Genomic DNA, 18,539 nt, shown 5'->3' with positions numbered 1-18,539 from the left:
GAGCAGCAGCACACCCACTCGCTCCTGCATGTGGAAGAGGTAGCGTTGAACCCCTACTTCTGGATATCTTCAATCGCCCTTGTCGACGACTGGAACCACCCCAGCGCCCAATACAACTATCCCCCGACTACAGTACACGGAAGATTTTTGGTGAGCGAGCTTTTCCTGACTCTGGTGATAGAGACGCTAACCGCAACGACGAACTCGCACTGCTCGCGCCGCCCGACGCTGGCATGGCGGCTGCCACAACAGCTGCTCCTCGCCGCGACGCCGGTGCCACCCAACTCCATCTGACTCGCCCGCGATGAGCCCGACCTTCAGAAATCGCAGCAGTGTTAACCATGGAAGTGGTCGAAGTCGAAGAAACTGAGATCGCCCCTGAAGACGCCACCCTCGAAGCCGGATGGATCTCTAGTCACCGAAACAAGCAATGCAAGCATGTATCGAACGCTCCGGCATCGCCAACTGGCCAGGGAAGCGCGTCCGATACCCCAATGCTGAACGGATCTGCCCAGCGTCTCCCTCGCAAACCCACGCAACCGCATCTGCCAGATGATCACGTAAAAGTTGTGATTCTCTCGAGGCACGGCCTCGATCTCTCCAAAGTGGGGGAAGCACAACTGCGCGATGCTATTCTACGCGAAGTGGATCTGCACGCAACTCTACTCAAAGAGGACATTTACCGCACATGCGTTGAAGCTAATCTCTTCGTAGTAAGCACACCTCATCTATCCAACGCAAAAATCTACAGTCGGATCTCCAAACTACAGGTGGAAACTGAAACCTATGACGTTCGAGCCTAAGATACTTCCCCTGAGAACAGAGCAAAGGGAGTGATCCACAATATTCCCCCTACGACTCTCCTGAGGACATCTCAGCAAGTCTTCTTAATGACCACAACCCCACGATACTACAAGCTCGTCGAATGGGCAAGACAAACACGGTACTCATTGTATTCGCTGGCAACCAAGTCCCTTTCCATGTCTACTATCGAGGAGTCGAATACAAATGTTACCTACATAAGAAGCGCACCGAAGTCTGCGACAAATGCGGCGCAGTCGGCCACCGCTGGGATGTCTGCCCCAAACCAAATGCCATAATCTGCACGCGGTGTGGCACGGCCAACCCTGCTACTGCTCATTTATGCACCCTTAAGTTTCTTCTGTGCGGCCAAGCCCTCCAGACAGGTGACAAAACCTGTCCTCAACGCTACCAGACACCTCGCCTTCTCATTTATCGTCGCCAAGAAAAAGCTAAGCTCCAACAACAACAGCACCTCTCAACCATGATTTCCACGCAAGATGCTCATCCGGAACGCCAAGTGGTGAAGCCTAGCGACACCCGCATCCACAGTTCCAGTCCAACCTCGAATCGTCGTGGCTCACGCAGCCGATCAAAGCAGCGACGCAAGAATCAGCCCCAGGAGCTACTATTGGGATCTGCGGCACCCGAGGCTTCAGATGGTCCCCCCCTTCAGCAGCGGCAACCCAGTCTCACCCTCGCCACCCCTACGGTAAGCTGGGCCAGCATTGCCTCCCAACCTGCTCCTATACACAATACAGCGCCTACAAGTACGCACACGACCACACTTAATAAGAAAACCATGTTAAGTACTATCACACTGGAGCTGCGTTCACTCCGTACGTTAGTATAAGAACTTCGCATTGAAAACGCTGCTCTTCGGAAACAACTTGCCCAGCAACCTCCGTCCTTTTCTTTGCTTCACTCTGCTGACCTCCACGCCAATACCGCCCCCACCCCCCTACCCCCTAAATGAAAGGCTCCAGACACAGAAGAACCAGCCACACCATCATCGCAACCCCCTACTGCCTCAACACCCATTTTGCCTGTAGAATCTGTACCGCAGCAGCAACTCCACGAGACGATCCAAACCGTACTTGAACGGCAGTTACTGATAATGCTTCAACAGACCATCGCGCAAACGCTAAAGCGATCCCTTGATTCAATCCTCACAGCAAAGTTAGAGCACCAACTCACCTTAATGGTCGACGGAAAGCTGGAAGCCCGAGCGACAATTATCCAGAACAACCTTGAAGCCACACTTTCGAGTCTTCTTGCCAGCTACAATAGCAGAGTCACGGAGCTTGAGCGGTGTACACATCGCTCTCGCTTCCACTCGTATCAGAAGCCTTATGGCCGCATTAACCAAGATGGCCGTGAGTGATCCACACACTCAGTACAGCATCTGGCAGTGGAACTGCCGTAGCTACCGCCGTAAGAGGAGCGTGCTACAACAATTTCTATTGACACTCAAAGAAACAGATACACCCGATATTATTGCTTTACTGGAATCGGGCGGACAGGCTAAGCTGGTCGGATACGCCTCCTTTACAGCTGCTCAAGCCCCTGACAGTCGCAAAGTCCTTACCACCCTCGTGAAACGAAATATCCCTGCAATTCAACACCCCTCGCTCTCTGATACAGTGCCACACATTATATTGGAAATGCTCTCTTCATCTCGCCGGACATCCACCAGTATGTTCTTGGTCAATGTTTACAGCAGCCCACCCACAACAACCACATCGCTTTCACAAGCTCCTGTTTTATGTCAAGAAGTCGGCAAGAATTTTCCCCCTCCTCGTGATAGAGGATTTTAACGCTCCCTCACCCGCTTGGGGCTACATTCACGACACCAGAAAAGAGCGAATGCTGTGGCAAGACACCCACAATCTTGGCTACACCCTTATCACAGACCCTGCATACCCTAGGCGGTTGGGCAACAGCGTTACCAGAGACACCACTCCTGACCTCACTTTCACTGCGAACATTACGCATGCAGAGTGGTCCAACCTTCATGAACATCTAGGCAGCGACCACTACATTTATTTATTTATTTATTTATTCATGTTACCCTACAGGCCCCAGAGGAGCATTGAGTAGGGGAGGTTACAGAAAAATCACAATACATAAAGCATGAAAAGAAATATATCGAAGAAAACAAAGAAAATTGTACAATGAAAGGGAGAAGAACAACACTATAAGCAAATGCAGTAAAATACAAAATGAAAAAAATAAAGCATCTTTATACAAAATCAAGAGAACATATAAATTTGCAGTAGCTCACGAAATTTGGCCGCATCTCTCGAAGAAACAATTTCATCCGGAAGGCTATTCCAAACTGCGATGGCCCGTGGCAATGCAGAATTATTGAATGACTGTGTGTTGCCGAAGATGCGTCTGAAACTGAGATGATTATGAAGTCGACTAGATGTACGCGAAGGAATGTCAAGCGATAGACGACTGGTCCACGAGTTGTAGTAGTACTTATGGAGGAGGCATGGACGGGTGACAGAGCGGCGGGAATCCAAGTTAGTAAGGGCAATATCGCGTTTGATTTGGGTGATGCTGTAGTGGCGGTTATACATTGAAGTGATGAAGTGGACTGCACGATTTTGGATGGATTCCAGTTTATCTATTAGGTATTGTTGATGCGGAGACCAGATCGATGAAGCGTATTCCAGCCGAGGACGTTTAAACGTTTGGTAGGCCTGCTGCCGAATGGAAGATGGGGAATGATGCAGATTCCGGCGCAAGAATCCCAGAGTTCTGTTTGCTTTCGTGCATATCTTGTCGATGTGAGTACACCAGGCAAGATTAGCACAAAGATGGACACCAAGGTATCCGTATGTAGATGAACGGGGAATTACAGCTGAACAGATAGAGTAAGAAAAGTTAAAAACCGATTTCCTACGGGTGAAAGAAAGTACGCAGCACTTAGATGTGTTAAGCGTTCAACGATCGTCAAGGCTGGGCCGCAGTGCAGGAAATCCAAACAGCCTGCCCTCGTTGACTGGAATGTCTTCCGCGAATCGCGAGCAACGGCCTCTAAAGAATCTACCACCTCGATCGACCAATGGTCAGCTTCCTTACTACGAGACGTTAAGCGTGCTACCAAAACTCCCCCAGAAGACGCCGTAGGCGACACGGTAGACACCAAGCTGCTGCACATGTGGGAAGCCCTCGCTGGTCTGCACAAGCGCTATAACTCCAACAAATTGAATCGCTCATTACGCAAACGCATTGCTATATTAACGCGTCAAATTGAAGATTACGCTCTTCAACTCTCCCGCCGTATACTAGAACCAACATTGACAAAAACTTCTCAGCGCCACTCCTTAATCACCGCTCTGCACAATTATCCAGGTACCAATGAAGACCTTATCCAAGACCTATCTAGTCGGTACATTGTCAGTGCTACTTCGGTTGATCTCCCATGCCACAATGGGGTAGATAATCCAGCCCTCGATTCCCAGATTACAAAAGCGGAAGTGAGGTCCGCAGCTTCACAACTGAGACCCCAATCAGCGCCTGGCCCGGATAAAATTACAAATAAAATCTTATGAAACCTTGACGAAGAATCACTTGAAACGCTCCCATCTTATCTGCAAATGGTTTGGGAGTCGGGAGAAATACCAACAACATGGAAAACCGCCACAGTCATTCTGATACCTAAACCAGGAAAACCACTCGCTATCAAGAACCTTCGGCCGATATCTCTCCCATCTTGTGTCGGCAAGGTACTCGAGCATGTTACACTCGACTACAAAGGTACATGGAAGAACATGCCCTCTACCCGCATACAATGTTCGGATTCCACCCTAAACTTTCGACATAAGACGTGATGCTGCAACTGAAGAGTCACATTATCGATGGTGAAGACGGCTCTCGGTATGGAACACGTGCTATTCTGGGGCTAGACCTTACCAAGGCCTTTGACAATGTGCTACATTCATCCATCCTTGCCGCCCTCGCCATGCTCAACGTAGGCGCCCGTACCAACCGCTACATCCGCAACTTTTTAACGGACAGGACAGCCACAATCTCGGTCAAAGATTTGCCTGCACCTTCCATCACTATCGGTGAGAAAGGGACACCACAGGGGTCGGTCCTCTCTCCATTCCTTTTCAACCTGGCCATGCTTCACCTTCCGCCACTTCTAGAAGATATCCCCCACCTCCACCACAGCATATACGCGGACGATATCACCTTGTGGATTGCCAGAGGTAGTGACGGAGAGGTACAAGATGCACTTCAATTGGCGATTGATAGAATCACAACTTACGCTGAACAACGAGGATTGTCCTGCTCGCACCAAAAGTCAGAGTTACTCGTCTATCGACCTAGATCTCCCTACAACAGAGACCTTCCCACGATAAATCTGCATGTGCAACATCACCCTATATGAACAGTCCCTACCATTCGCATGTTGGGCTTCCGCATTCAGCAGAACGGCGGCAATTCGGAAACAATGCAACTACTACACCATCATGTCTATCAGACTACTAGGCTCATCTCCCGCATCGCCAATAAATAGCACGGCATGAAAGAGGCCAATCTCATACGACTGGTGACCGTCTTCTCCATAAGCAGAATCTTTTACGTTGCTCCATTTATGAAACTTACGCTCACCGACAAAAAAAACTCAACATAATGATCAGGCGCTGCTACAAGTGCGCGCTGCATCTCCCCATGTCTACATTCAATGCAAAACTCAATGACCTAGGACTTCACAATACTATAGACGAATTCATTCAAGCCCAACGTATATTGCACTACGAACAATTAGGCCAAACTCCTACAGGACGTCATCTCATGTGCACACTCGGCATACCTTACGTCTCCCAGTTTGGCCAGAAACTCCCAACTCCTTCGGACATTCGCGACACTTTCGCGATTCCTCCCATACCACGCAATATGCACCACGAATATAACGTGGAAAGACGAGTAGACCGCGCCAAGCCACTAGGCAAGCGTTAAGCGAAAGCCACGTACGTGGCGTATGTAGACGCAGCGGAATATCCTACGCATCGGCCGTGGCCCTCGCTGTCGCCACCGGGCCGCAGTACATAATTACCGCAACTGGCACCATTCGCGCAAACAAACCCAAAGAAGGCAAAGAAGCAGCCATCGCTCTCGCCTACGCTTCAACCCAAGCATCCTGCATCATCAGCGACTCCAAGACTGCCATCCGCAACTTTACCAAAGGTTTGATCTCCCAACCGGCGCTCCGAATTCTCACAAGTGCACCTCTGTTATGTCGTTGCCGCGAAGAGATCATCTGGACTCCGGGCCACTCGGGGCTCGCGGGGAACGAACACGCTCATGATGCCGCCCGAGCTCTCGTCCACCGGGCACGTCATCCAACAGAGCACCACCCCTCGCGACCTGACGCGGCTGAGCGAGAAATGGTGGTCTCCTCGTTTCGCGACAATGCAAGGGACAGAATGGTTACCTTTGGAGAAATCCTAATGTATTACCGCGAGGCCAGACTTAAATACCTACCACCAGACAAGTGCTTTGGTAAGCAGCAGTCCACTACCTGGAGTCTATTACAGACACACACTTTCCCCTGTCCGTCACTGTACAGCCGTATTTACCCCGCTATTCACACACCACAATGCAAAACGTGCGGCGCACCTAACGCTGAGCTCGACCATATTATATGGGCCTGCCCCGAAGCTACTCACTCAGTTAAACACAGCACGAACCCTACATTCACAATCACCACGGCCGAGCAGCGGGAGGCTTTGTTGCTCAGCACATGCCCGGAGGACCAGCTCTGGGCTGTCCGGCTGGCCGAAGACGCCGCCAGGATTCAAGGCCTGGCCGTCGCCTGAGGGAGGGGGTTACAGAGGGGCCCATCTCCCGGCCCCCCGCCACCTTTGACCCCAGCAGGGACACTTGAATAAAGTTTCTTCTCTCTCTCTAGTGCTGGACTACGTGGTTTTGAGTAACTACTGTGCCGGGCGTGAGCGTGGACCGAGGGAAGACAACCCGGCATATCAGGCTTGGCAGGACACCCCCGTGTGCCAAAAAAATAGTACAAAAAAAAAAGCTGGCGAAATGGAAGTTCAGGCAGCTGTGTTTCTCTTTGAGAGGTCCCTAAAAAAAATGGCCTAAAATACATGACAATGTTGTCAGATGGCGACAGCCGCACCTTTATAGCTTTGCAAGAAGCGAATGTCTACGGCTTCATCAAAGTACAGAAGGGGGACTTGTCAATCATGTCCAAAAGCGTATGGGCACTGCCCTACGCAATTTAATAGCAAGATAAAAAGGATGTGCCTGTGAAACCCTTGGAGGAAGGGGAAAGCTCACCGGGGACCTCATCACAAAGTTCATTTCTTACTACGGCTGTGCACTTAAATCTCACAAAGGAGATGTAGATGCCATGCACAGAGCTGTTATGGCGCCTTACTATCACGTCACTTCTAATGACAATGAGTCTAATCACAGCCTGTGTCCCACAGGCCCAGATTCTTGGTGCAAGCAGAACGTAGCTGCTGCCAAGGGGGAGCCGGCTCCGAGGCACCTTTACAATTTGCTTCAACATGTGTGCAAGGCTCTTCTGCCAGTATATGAGCGCCTGTCTGATAGAGGACTTCTAGAAAGGTGCCAAAGAGGTAAAACCCAGAATAGCAATGAAAGCCTTCACCTTCATTCTATGATCTGGGCTTTGGCACCTAAGCAGCGCCATGCTTCACTGTTTGCAGTTGAAGCTGCAGATGCGGAGGCAGTAATGAAATTCAACAGCGGCAACTTGAGGACGTCAACAGGCATCCTCGACGAACTCGAACTCAACCCCAGCCTTCCAAGCATAAGACGAATGACTGAGAAGGACAGGTGGCGAGTAGCTGACTCAACCCGCAAGCGTTCTTTGAGTGGAAAGCTCCAGCAAGCACTAAAGAAGCGCCACCACAGTGCTAAGCACCAGTCAGACTATGTTCCTGGTGTAAAATCACGAAAAAAATGCGGCAACAACTTGCTGAAAACAACCAACGAACCGTTCAAGCGTGGTGCAGTAAATACTCACTTGAAGATTCAAACATAGTATTTATTGTGTTGGTTTAAAATATTGAAAAAGAGTAGCCTGCTTTTTGTTGGCCATGGCGTGTTTGACGACTGCGTCCTCAATATAGTCCAGACGATCCGCAAGTGATAGGCCGGTGCCTTCAATCGCGCCACAGTGGCGGCGCACAAGGGCCACGGCAGCTACGTCCTCAGCTGATGTCGGGAGCGGGGCACCATCAGCACTTGCGGGATCCACCTCGGCAGAGTCTTCATTTGGCTGCTCAGCAGTAGCTTCGGCGACAATCTCCACATCCGTGAGCTCCGCCGTTCGGAGTTAGGCCTGTCGCGCACCACAGCGTGCGACAGGCCTAACTCCGAACGCTGGAACACTGCGAGCACAATGACCGATGCCTGCCGATGCTACGGGGGAGGAGCTTGCAACAAGTGCGCAGTGTGCCGTTGACACCATAGAGACTGCAACGACTGCAAGCTGCAAGGCTGCGGCGTGAGTCCGGGTCTAAAGCGCGCACATGGCGCGCCCATGCCGGCTCGCCTGACTGCTTTACCTTTTCCGGCGGCAGCGGGGGCCGCGTCCGTGACAGTCGTCTGCGTCCTTTCCCTCCTATACTTTCCTCCTTAATCTTTACCTCCTACTCCCCCTTTTTCCGCGCGAAGCCGTGTCGGTGCCTTCGTATTGAAAGACGACAACAGCTCCGCGCTTTTCTCTTCTCTTTCCTCATTTAAGAACCTCTACCGTGAGGCTGCGGCGCGTGTACGCCGCTACGTTAAAGTGGCGCTCTCGGCACCATCGACGTCACTAATCTCTTAAAGGGTATCTATAAAGGTAACAAGGTAGTTATAAAGTGGGAAAAACAGGTATCCAAGCCTGCAGAGGTAAAACGGGGGCTTAGGCAGGGGTGCCCCCTGTCATCCTTATTATTCATGATGTACCTACAAGGATTAGAGGCAAAATTAGAGGGAAGTGGACTGGGCTTCAAGCTCTCTTTAGTCAAACAAGGAAAACTTATTGATCAGGCACTACCAGCATTAATATACGCAGATGATATAGTGCTAATGGCCAACAACAAGGAAGATTTGCAGAGATTGATGGACATCTGCGGTAATGAGGGAGATAGGTTAGATTTTAGATTCAGTAAGGAAAAATCAGCAGTCATGATTTTCAATGACAACGAAGGTAGTGAGCTTAGAATACAGGAGGTCACGCTACAGATAACAGATAAATACAAATATCTGGGCGTATGGATAAGCAATGGGACCGAGTACCTGAGGGAACACGAAATATACGTGACGACTAAAGGTAACAGGAATGCAGCAGTGATGAAAAATAGGGCACTGTGCATTTACAATAGGTATGATGTTGTGAGAGGAATATCGAAAGGGGTCATGGTTCCTGGGCTGACGTTCGGCAATGCGGTTTCGTGCATGAGATCAGAAGTTCAAGCAAGATTAGAAATTAAACAACGTGGAATAGGTATAGACTTGCTTTAGGCGCTCACGGGAATACACTAAATCAAGGAGTACAAGGTGATATGGGATGGACATCATTTGAGGGCAGGGAAGCTCAGCAAGATAAAATTTGAGAAGCGATTGAGAGAAATGGGGAAGGAGCGTTGGGCTAGGAAGGTTTTCAGCTACTTGTACATGAAGAATGTCGATACAAAATGGAGGAAGCGAACCAGGAAGTTGACTGGTAAATACTTAGAAAACAGCAGGTGGCCAAACCAAAAAGAACTATGGGTTAAGAAGAAAGTAAAGGAAACGGAGACTGACATGTGGAAAATGGGCATGATTAAGAAGTCCACACTAGAGATCTATCGAACTTTTAAGCAGGAAATTGCCAAGGAAAAGATCTATGATAATACTCGGGGTAGTTCTCTACTGTTTGAGGCCAGGACGGGAGTACTGCGAACCAAGACATATCGGGCCAAATACGAAGGGGTAGACATAGTATGCAGTGCGTGTGGAGAGGAAGAAGAAACTGCTGAACACTCAATGTTCTGTAAAGGGCTTCACCCTATAGTTCAGGATGATGGCGCAGAGTTTTTCAAAGCACTGGGGTTTAGGGACCGGGAGGGCAAATAGACTAAGCGGGTAGACTTAACTAGAAGGAGGTTATCTGATTGGTGGCTAAAGTCAAGGCACGAGGTACAATTAAACTCTTCACTGCAAAGTACGAATCCTCAAACTCACTTTTTAAGGGAAAAAAAATAAATATAGTTTTTGGTTCATTAAGTATTACGGCTTGGTGGCGCTAGCCACCGCCCGATCTAAAGGGTACAGCCATATCCATCCATCCATCCATATGTGCAGCATTCGTAAACACCCGCCGCTCTACCGCTACTTTCTAGAGTTGCGGGAAAGCTCGCCGCCTGTCAACGGAGCGCGGGCGGTTTGGGGTGGCTGAGTTCGATATATCCATTATATGTCAAACTTTGAAATAAAAAATCAATAATGCATGCGATTTCCCGCGTGATATAGGAACCGTTCGATATAAGCAATAATTCGATATATCCGTGTTCGATATATTGAGGTTTGACTGTATGGAAATGGAATTTAGAAAACAAGCCTTTTCAACTAATTATTTATCAAATTTGTAATAGCATGCCAACTGCTTTTTCAGAGTGTGAAATTCAATCTGCAATAAAACAACTAAAAAAGCCAAATAAACTACTTCCATTATTTCAATCTTGCATCATTATTCTATGTTGCTATATCTTAAATGTTGCTTTTAATTCTGCACTTTTTTTTCTAACGAGGTCTCAAACAATGGGGGTTGAACTTACATTATATTGGGAATGAGATGAGTTACAGGAAAAGTAATTGCACATTTGAAATCAGCAAAACAAACTGCACGAACCTGTGCAGTTTCATCAAGATCACTGAAGAAATAAGGAAAAAGTGTATATAATAAGTCTGCCCCCTTAAGTTCAGTGATGGATGGCTGAGAAACTTTAAGCAACGAATGACCTCAAGTTCAAGAAGACGTGTGGCGAAAGCGGCGCCGTCGACAGTGCAATTATTGCACAGTACCGCAGTGGGAAAACTCCAGTCTTTGTTGCAGCAGTTCTCTGCTGACAACATTTTCAACTGCGACGAAACTGGCTTGTTTTACAAGCTGCTGCCGGAAAGAACACTCACTTTTGCTGGTCACGCATGCCATGGTGGTAAGCATAGCAAAGAACGGCTGACCGTTCTTGTTGGCAGCAACATGTCTGGCAGCGAGAAACTTCCTTTGTTAGTAATCGGGAAGTCCAAGAGCCCGAGGTGTTTTAAAGGGGCAACGCTGCCAGTGTTATACGAAGCCAACAAAAAGGCATGGGTAACGCAGCAGTTGTTCGAGAGTTACGTCCGCAGGTTGAACAGGAAGTTTGCACAACAGAACAGACGTGTTCTGCTCTTCGTTGACAACTGCGCTGCTCATGGTCACATCAATAACTTGAAGGCTATCTAACTGGAATTCATGCCGGCCAACACGACTGCGATCCTCCAACCGATGGACCAAGGCGTTATCCATAATCTGAAACTTTTGTACCGTTCATGTGTACTCAACTGCATGGTGCTGTGCTCGAAAAACGGGAAAGGCTACAGCGTTGACCTTTGGTCTGCTGTCGGAATGCTTTCGGATGCATGGAAGGCAGTAACGCAAGACGCGCTTCGCAACTGCTTTCGACACGCGGGCTTCGTACTCGACACAGAGGTAGCAGACTTGCCTGAAGAAAGCGACAGCATGACTGACTTGTGCCCTCTCATGGGCCATACTATCAACGACCTTCGCTTTGCTGGTGCTTCCATGCCCACAGAAATAACTTTTGAGCGGTTTGTCAATGCTGACAACGAGTTCGACTTCTGACAACGAGCACGACTCCGATGTCGAAAAAGAGGAACCAACGCCTGCGCCACCTACGACCACCAAATTGATGCAAGCATTGATGACACTGTCATCGGTGTACAGTGATGACATGACCCTTGCTCAGATCGAGGCGAATGTGACCACATGCAAGCGGAACGCCGTTCATACAAAGATCAACAAGATTTTCAAGCCACTGCAGCTCCAACACCGGCTGCCCTGACGGCACCCGCTGTCGGCTGCATGCATTTTTCTTTAACGGCTCTTTTCAGAGCCATCCCACTGATGCTTTGGCAGAGTTCCGGAAGTCTGGTACTTCGTCCTTGACCCTCTTGATCCGAGAAATATCAATGAAAAGGTGCGTTTTTTGCTTGAATTGAGAAATATTAGCAAAATGATGCGGGTTTTTTTTTGTTGCTTGCACTGAAAATGATCAGTAAATAATGCGGTTTTTTTTGCTTGCATTCATTTTTTCAGACTGCCCGAATTTTTTCAGACTGCCCGAAGCACAGTATTGTAAATATATTTTCCAGACTGTCCACTCGCATATCAGGTCCGAAACAGCACGACCTAAACCCTCACCTCTGCTATGCCTATCGTTTCATGGACTTGAATCAAGATCTTTCTTGCCACAAAGCAATGTTGAAAAGTCAGCTTTGCCGCAATGCTCAAGTGGTATGGGGAGAATCAGACTGGAAATCAAACAAGGCCGCTATCACAGTGCAGTGCGGCAATGTATTCACTGCTAGGCACCAAAGTGACACAGAGGCAAGACGACACCAATGCAGGAAAGTGCCAGTACGACATAGCTAACATCCCTTTATGATAAGCATCTTCAGTTAACTGCTCGGTAGGGTATATGGCCTGGCCCAGTTGTAAGCACACTGCATGCTTTTAAGAAGTGAGAACCCAAAAGCACCACGCCAAGCCGCCTCTTTGTGCGACATTACTTCACTAGTGAAGGCAGCTTGTCATCGTTGCATCAATGTGCTTCTCAGGAAAGGAGTGGGCATCAAGAACACTTTCATGCCAAAAGAGAGCTACTACCTACATTGCCAACTCAGTTGGCACTGTTACTACTGGGGCACAGCGAGTGCCCCGGTAGTAACCATGACAACCGAGTTTGCAATGTGCTGCACACAACTGGAAATGACCAGCTTCACGCAGCAGCAAACGTTGCTTGTCGGCAGAGATTTTGCATTATAAACTGGCACGCACGCACGCATCGGAGAAGTCCCAACAATTTGAACGAGTCATCCACTTTTCAGTCTATGTTTGCCGAGTCATCGTTTTCGAATGCTCCACGCACAACAGCCAAAATTTAATTTGCATGTCAATGGTATCGGCAGCGCTCATTACGAGATAAATTTGCAACGGGTTGTTGGCACGTGGTTACGGGGTTCGCAGCAAGTCCCTAATGCCTTTACGAGACCTGGCCTTGCACCAAAATGCCTAATAAGTCTACCAAGAGGCACCGACACTATTTCAGCGGTGGCTGTGGTGATCTGACCGCTAGAGTGAGATAAAAACAACATGAATTAATCTTTTCGTATGATTTCGTGGCCCCTAAGTAGTCCGTGAAAGCGGTCATTAACGGTATGGCAACAGCGACCTTTTGCTCAGCTAAACTTGGCTCAGATAATGTCGTATGCAGAGTCCACGGCAACATCACTTTCAATAGAAGAACTGCAAGTACAGTTGACTCTCAGTAAACAGAAATCTATTAAATGGAACTGCTGCTTAAACGGAATAGGTGCTTCCAACAAGATTAATTTTGTTCTTGTATTCTGGCCCTTGTTCATTTCTCAGTAAACGGAACACCTCTTAAACAGAACATACTTACCCGGTCCCTTCAGGTTCTGTTTAATGAAAGCTTACTGTAGTTAATTTTTGTTTCTGCAAGGCGGAAAACACCCTTTGGCGCAGGTTTTGGCACTGATTCTCCAAATTTTGAGGCAAAGTAGCAGGATGTAGCAGCCAGGGCACTCTGGTGCAGTTTGGCACAATTAGCGCAGCAGTAGCATCACTGCCATAGTGCAAACTTAACAGACGACAGGCAAGAGAATGCGACACACACAAGTGCTTCACATTCTTTTATCTGTCGTCTGTTAAGTTTACCCCATAATAGTTCCAAGAAAGTACCAAGTAGCTCAAACATACTATACATATGAAAAATTAATGCATTGCAATAATGTCTCGACTCGAATAATGCAAGACAAAATTAAAATATTCACCAACAGGTCTTATGGGAGCAGAGCAAAGAGCATGAAGTTGAGGCCGCAAAGAATAGAGCCACCATAACTCAACAAAGCAGATGAATTCTTAATTTCACAACACCCATACATACAAGACAACAGTGCCACCAATGTTTCTAGATTATGCACTGAAACCTAAACTAGACACTTAACACGTGTCAAAGTTTCACACACTAGAGGGTAATCTCGTGTTAGTGTCAATGCGAGCTCCTTCAGCGGTGCTTGTACCTCCGTGGGAATTGAGAAGTACAGCGCTTCGGATCTGCTTCGAATGGATCACGTTCTCGAGATACGCGACGCTTGTTTGCCGAGTGTAAAACAAAGCGCTTCGAAGTTATATTTAACTGACACTTGCTTATGTCTCATGTGCGCAAACATTATTGCAAAAAGTTTTCGCAACCAGGTGGTAGAAGTGAAACCTGGGCAAATTTAACTACCAGGGTATGCACTGTTTTGCCATTGCGTTCCAGGCCAAATGAATTATTTCTAACACAACTTGAAAACAAAAATTCTTGTTTTTCCCTCGAAAGTACGCATTATCGATTTACAGAAATAACAGTATATTATTGAGCGAGAAACACTTAACAAATCGCCTCCTGTGATGCCAAGTGCGCCTGTCCAACTGGTCTGTTCCCAATGCATCTCTCGTTTTGTTGGGACATCGAGTCAGAGGAGCACTGGCATGGGACGCTACATCTATGCGCAGCAGTGAGTGGACGACGCTTCGCTTAAACAGTTAAAACCATCTTGTAAAGCTCCAACGTTGCAGCAAATAAAGAGACCTAGCGGTTTTCAGCCTCTCCGAACAACAAGGACAGTGTATTAGTGCTTTGCACTGTGCCCCACTACGCACACTACGCGAAGAATGAAACTGACACTGCGATTGACAACGCAATCCAATCCGAAGCCTGTACTTCCCATAATTCCCATGGGGGCATACGGTCGCAGTGCCAGATATTTCTCTAGGTATTATTGTATGAAACTATGACATGTGTAAACTGCTTATTTGTTTTGATTTAGTTTTTTGTGCTTTTCATAAACAAAACTTCCCAAAGCACAATGTACTCACTGAAACTTTCCGATATTAAGTTTGCACTTGCCGCTATCAAAACTGCTATTCTCCAAACTTTACGAGAAGTACCATTTGGCATTTGTTCTGGTATTCAATTTGGTAGAAGCTCACTTCGGGCACTGTTCATTCAGTCGCTTAATCAAAAAACATCAGTCTTGGCCCATTCCCACAAGTTTATTACTGTCAAGGCGCTAATTCGCTTTAAGCTTCACAGAAACGCAAAATTTAGCCAATAAAACCACTGACTTTCCTATGAATACATTATAGGGAACTCTGGCGCTAGTGTCTATGGGAGTTGAACCCCACAGCGCTTTAGCAACATGGGAATTATGGGTAGTGCACAAATTTATCTGATCTTCGTACTTTCGGCTCCATTTGTCTTCACTTGACTTGTATCTGCTGTGTCACGAGACAACAATCGGCAAATGTTAATCAGTTACACTTTGCCACTGTAACCTTTTAGGCTCACAAATCCGAATTGGCTCGTGAAGTTCCCAACGGTCTTTTTTTTCGTTATTTAAAACAAAACCAAAACAGCAATAAACAAAGCCACAAATGCGTTCGAAGCCAGCGAGCATTAAGACTAGGCAAATATGCATACAACCCATCATTTCCATGGTGACTGAATGATCGCAGTGCCAGAGTCCCCCATTACATTTATTTAAGGAAGATCTACAAATTGTGCGTCAGACCGTGTTGAAGTGATGCACTTACTTTTGCTCCATGACTTCGATCCTGTCAAAGATCTTGATCAGTCGTTGGGCAATGCGAAACGACTCTGGTGCAATGCAGGGTTCATTCGCATTGAACTCTGGAAGCTGTTTGCAATGAGTCACAGGAGAAAAAGGAAGTGAGACAGCTCAGCAAAGTATCCAATCAAAAACCACAGATTATGCAATACAGTTGTCTACCGTAAATAGAGACACTGTAATTAGTACAGCTCTGCAACATTGCTAATGGCCCCACTGACATAAGGTATAAAAAACACTGTAATTAGTATAGCTCTACAACATTGCTAATGGCCCCACTGACATAAGGTATAAAAAAGTCATTTGTCAGTCCTAGATGCTTAAATGAAGATATAATTATAAGCTGGTGCAGTGGGAAACTTGCAAGTTGACCAAGTGGGCTATTCTTTTTAATATTCTATTAAACATTCTTGCCTTTTGATATCAGAACTTGACCACTCTGACCAGGAACCTGAATCGAGTTTTCACACTTGGCAAAGCAACATCTCGGCTGCTCACTCAATTCCAACAAAAAACACTGTTGACCACTGATGATGATAATGATGATATGTGGGGTTTAACGTCCCAAAACCACCATATGATTATGAGAGACGTCGTAGTGAAGGACTCCGGAAATTTCGACCACCTGGGGTTCTTTAACGTGCACCCAAATCTGAGCACACAGGCCTACAACATTCCCGCCTCCATCGAAAATGCAGCAGCGGCAGCCGGGAGGTCAAACCCGCGACCTGCAGGTCAGCAGCCGAGTACCTTAGCCACCAGACCACCGCGGCGGGGCCATGGTTGATCACTACGTCTACTGACAGTGTCAAGTGTGCTAGCCGACAACACCACCATAACTTTACTTGACAACAAGGTTTGATGATGGAACCAGGAGTGCTCACTTACAACACCACCAGAATGGCAGTTGACTACAAGGTCTGGTAACGGCACCAGGAGCGCTCATCGACAACTACACCACAAAAGCAGTTGGCTACAAGGTCTGGTGACAGAACCAGGAGTGCTCATCTACAAATACACCCTAACGGCAGTTGGCTACAAGGTCTGGTGATGGAACCAGAAGTGCTCACCCACATCACCACCATACCTACAGCTAACAAGGTTTGATGATGGAACCAGGAGTGCTCACCCACAGCACCACAAGAACTGCAGTTGTCTACAATATCTGGCGATGGAGCCAGGAGTGCTCACCCACAACACCAGAACTGCAGTTGTCTACAATATCTGGCGATGGAACCAGGAGTGCTCACCCAAAACAACACCAGAACTGCAGTTGAAAACAAGGTTTGATGATAGAGCCAGGAGTGCTCACCCACAACAATACCAAAAATTGACAAGATGTGGTGACGACACCAGAAGCGCTCATCCACAACTACACCACAAAAGCAGTTGGCTACAAGGCCTAGTGGCGGCACCAGGAGTGCTCATCTATAACTACACGCTAACAGCAGTTGGCTGCAAGATCTGGTGACAGAACCAGGAGTGCTCATCCACAACTACACCCCAACAGCAGTTGGCTACAAGGTCTGGTGACTGAACCAGGAGTGCTCATCCACAACACCACCATAACTGTAGCTGACAACAAGGTTTCATGATGGAACCAGGACTGCTCACCCACAGCACAAGAACTGCAGTTGTCTACAATATGTGGTGATAGAATCAGGAGTGCTCACCCAAAACAACACCAGAACTGCAGTTGACAACAAGGTTTCATGATGGAAACAGCAGTGCTCACCCACAACACCACCAGAATGGCAGTTGACAACAAGGTCTGCTGACGGCACCAGGAGCGCTCATCCACAACTACATCACAACAGCAGTTGGCTACAAGGTCTGGTGACGGTACCAGGGGTGTCTATCCACAACACCACCAGAACTGAGTATGACTAACATCTTGTGGTGGCATCTAGAGTGCTCACTCGTGATTCCACCAGAACTGCACCTGATTACGCCAGGTGATAGCCTAAAGAGTGCTCACCTCGCCCAGGGTACGCAGGCTGTCGATGTAGTACTCCCGCACCTCCTTCATCTTGCCTGGAATCTCAATTATGGGCGCTGGCTCCAGCCGGTTAAGCAAAGATGTCGAGAAGTACTCCGCAAAGTAGTCCACGTTGATTGTGGCCGACATGAGGATGATCTGCAATTAATTCACCACAGAAGCGAGATTGAAAACATGGCACAGATTTACAGAGTTCTCTTGAAAGAAAAAAAAGGTTACCCGGGTAACAACACAGGTACCAAGGTGTAAAATTGTCCAGACAATTACAGTTGAATGCCTTTTTGTAAATGCATAATGTATTTGGATGCACATAAAATTTCATTGGCGGGCACTTCTGACAAGCCAAACAAGTTTTCACAGTTCTGCCAAGTTGCTCTAAAAGAGTGTGCACTGCACTCCAATTACAGAAGTAATGAGATTATTTACTTCATTATTTGAAAAAATGTTATGCATTGTATGCCCCATCCCTGCAAGCCACGCCGCCATAACGCATAGTTGCACTGTAAACATGACGGTTTATTTTATGTCTCGATTCGTGAGCATTTCTTCGTTTTGTAAATATTCCCATGTAAAACCACAGAAATCTGGAATTACTCAATCGCAGAACTCCGCACGCTCGGGCTCTGAAAAATTCGTAAACTAACTCACCTTGACACCACGAGAGTTGGTCCGCAAAAATTTGCGCGCCACGAGCAAGAGAAAGTCCGTTTCCTGGTCTCGTTCGTGGACCTGATCAGAAGAAAGTCGAAATATTTTTTTTTTTTCAGAAAAAGAAACAAGAAAA

At 47.5% G+C, this 18,539-nt stretch overlaps 1 protein-coding gene across 3 annotated transcripts in view; it reads right to left on the bottom strand.

The window, feature by feature from the left end:
• Positions 1-18,539, bottom strand: part of spn-E (tudor domain containing 9 protein spindle E) — a 176,914-nt gene that overhangs the window by 130,582 nt on the left and 27,793 nt on the right. For all 3 annotated transcript variants that reach the window (XM_075866907.1, XM_075866908.1, XM_075866909.1), the window contains 3 exons: positions 18,404-18,484; positions 17,735-17,893; positions 15,722-15,825 (listed from right to left, as the gene is read on the bottom strand). In XM_075866907.1, coding sequence (XP_075723022.1) covers positions 15,722-15,825; positions 17,735-17,893; positions 18,404-18,484 — 344 coding nt within the window. The remainder of the gene's footprint in view (positions 1-15,721; positions 15,826-17,734; positions 17,894-18,403; positions 18,485-18,539) is intronic.

The sequence above is a fragment of the Rhipicephalus microplus genome, chromosome 6, assembly GCF_043290135.1.
Source record: "Rhipicephalus microplus isolate Deutch F79 chromosome 6, USDA_Rmic, whole genome shotgun sequence".
NCBI lineage: Eukaryota > Metazoa > Arthropoda > Arachnida > Ixodida > Ixodidae > Rhipicephalus > Rhipicephalus microplus.
This window is presented reverse-complemented; position numbering and strand designations above follow the sequence as displayed.